This window comes from Dacryopinax primogenitus, assembly GCF_000292625.1.
Source record: "Dacryopinax primogenitus strain DJM-731 SS1 chromosome Unknown DACRYscaffold_8, whole genome shotgun sequence".
NCBI lineage: Eukaryota > Fungi > Basidiomycota > Dacrymycetes > Dacrymycetales > Dacrymycetaceae > Dacryopinax > Dacryopinax primogenitus.
The window spans coordinates 439,725-441,705 of NW_024467205.1; the positions used below are offsets into that span (position 1 = coordinate 439,725).

Sequence of the window (1,981 nt, forward strand, 5' to 3'; positions counted from 1 at the left end):
CTAGTCAGGTGGTCACGTCATATGACCAAGGATGAGGTCATGCACAGCCATGCACAGCAGGTCACCTGACCATCCAATCCTTCCAGTAGGTTCCAGCACATGCCAAGGTATACCAGCTACTTCCATGTCATAAAGGCTTAGTCATGTCTCTTGACCAACCAATGAGCTGGTGCCCTGACACCTCTCTGCCACATGCCTTCATGCAGTTCCACCAGTGCTCTCTCTTGTACACTGTAGTTGCCATTGCCATTGATTAGGGCAATGGCAACTAAACACTGATTTCAATTCACACCATTGTCTAGGCCATGTTTAATACACACAATTTCTGATCTCATGTGTGAAGGTGGTATATTATGGGTGAAATGTTCTTACACCCTCCATCTGGTCCAGGATCCCAAGTTTCACAAATCCCATATGACCCATCCTCCACATGTCTTGTCTGAGGTCCATCCTGTTCTTCCTACCTACAAAACTACCTGGCGAGCTATGAGACACTGTGACCATCTATGAAATCTTCCTATCCTGATGCAGGCTCATGCACAGGCTCAGCAAGTGGGACTGCTGGCACATACTTGCAGACCCAAGCTGGGGCTCACAGCTTGATGTCCTGGGATGGTCTGATCCACACAGATTCACTGGGGGAAGGACTCAGTGAGCTCTCAATGCCTTGCAGCCTCTACACAGTCAACTTACCCAATGTCTTTTGTCAGGTTAGTCACCAGATCCTTCCACACATTCTGCTCCTTGGCATGCAAGGCTTGGTCGAACCTTTCGATGCACTGGATGATCCACAGATAATCCTTCCAGTAGGGAAGGCCAGCAAACAACTGCATGGTCTGAGTGCCATCTTCCCACTCTTGGAGGATGTAGAGAATCTGTTCCATAAGGTCTCAGCTCATCTCAGCACCTATGAGGTGTTACAATCTAATACATACCACTGTGAATACAAATGCAAAAAACTGCTTCGAGTATGGCTCCAGGAAAGTTGGGTAACCAATACCATCAGCCTCTTTCAAATGTTGTGCTTGATGAGCTCCTTCAGCACCGGATTGCAGAAAAGTCCACCTTTATCCCCTACCTGCACATATTCAGTGTCAAAATCCACCAGATGTCCTTCAGAGGCTCACATTGGCTGGGTTGAAGCACACAAAGAGGAAGTTCTTCCACTCGTTTGTCAACTGATGGATGAACATTTTGATGGAAGCTGCATTGGGCCAGTGTGTCTTGTCAGCAAACTGATACAGCTTCTTGACCACCATTCTTGCACTAGTCTTCACAGATCCTTGAAAATGTGCTGGTTCTCCTGTAAGCTTTGCCAAAGTATGAGTGACAGTCGACATGGTATAGGATGCCATGGACCATTTTGAGCACCCCTTCTGTCAGTGTCACCACTGGAAGACTGTCAAGGATGCAGGAGATGTTTGCTTGGTTGACAGCCTTGTTTATCAATGTGCACAGCATTGTGCCATCCTTCAGGAAAGCATCCTCCACAGTGATCAAGATACAAATGTGTGCCTTTGCAACTTGCAGGGATTTCTGGGCATCAGCAGGATAGGCGGACAGGCACTCTGGGTCCAGATACATTATGATGCATTGCAGCTCATCACAATTGTCACTCTTCTTCCATTTGGGAAGGTTGTCATCCAGATATTCATCCAACTCATCTTCTTCCTTGCTGGAGGTTTGGTCACCCATTGATTCCATTTCGTCATCATCCTTTGAGGGCTTAGCACATTTGCGAGCTGAAGCTCACATATTGGGCCTAGCTAATTGCGATCAACCTATGTCACAGCAAGGTACAGACCATTCCTGCAGCCTACAAGCCAGAGAAGACACTCACCTTGCTTCTTGCCATGCTCTGAGACCAACCTACTGGCATCTGTCTCTTCAGAGCTCTGTTCTATGCCACTGTCAGCAATGCTACAGACCCGTCCGGATAGTGTGCATACCAATGGTATCCTATTTGCACCCAGACTTCCAT

At 47.5% G+C, this 1,981-nt stretch overlaps 1 protein-coding gene across 1 annotated transcript; it reads right to left on the reverse strand.

Moving 5' to 3' along the window:
- Positions 1 to 351: 351 nt before the first annotated feature.
- DACRYDRAFT_15561 (uncharacterized protein) lies at positions 352 to 1,981 on the reverse strand (the record flags this gene model as incomplete). The annotated part of the gene is made up of 7 exons (XM_040771118.1): positions 352 to 464; positions 573 to 607; positions 694 to 875; positions 1,128 to 1,310; positions 1,360 to 1,742; positions 1,841 to 1,920; positions 1,950 to 1,981. The coding sequence occupies 7 exons, from the start codon at positions 1,979 to 1,981 to the stop codon at positions 352 to 354; spliced, it is 1,008 nt and encodes a 335-aa protein (XP_040629092.1).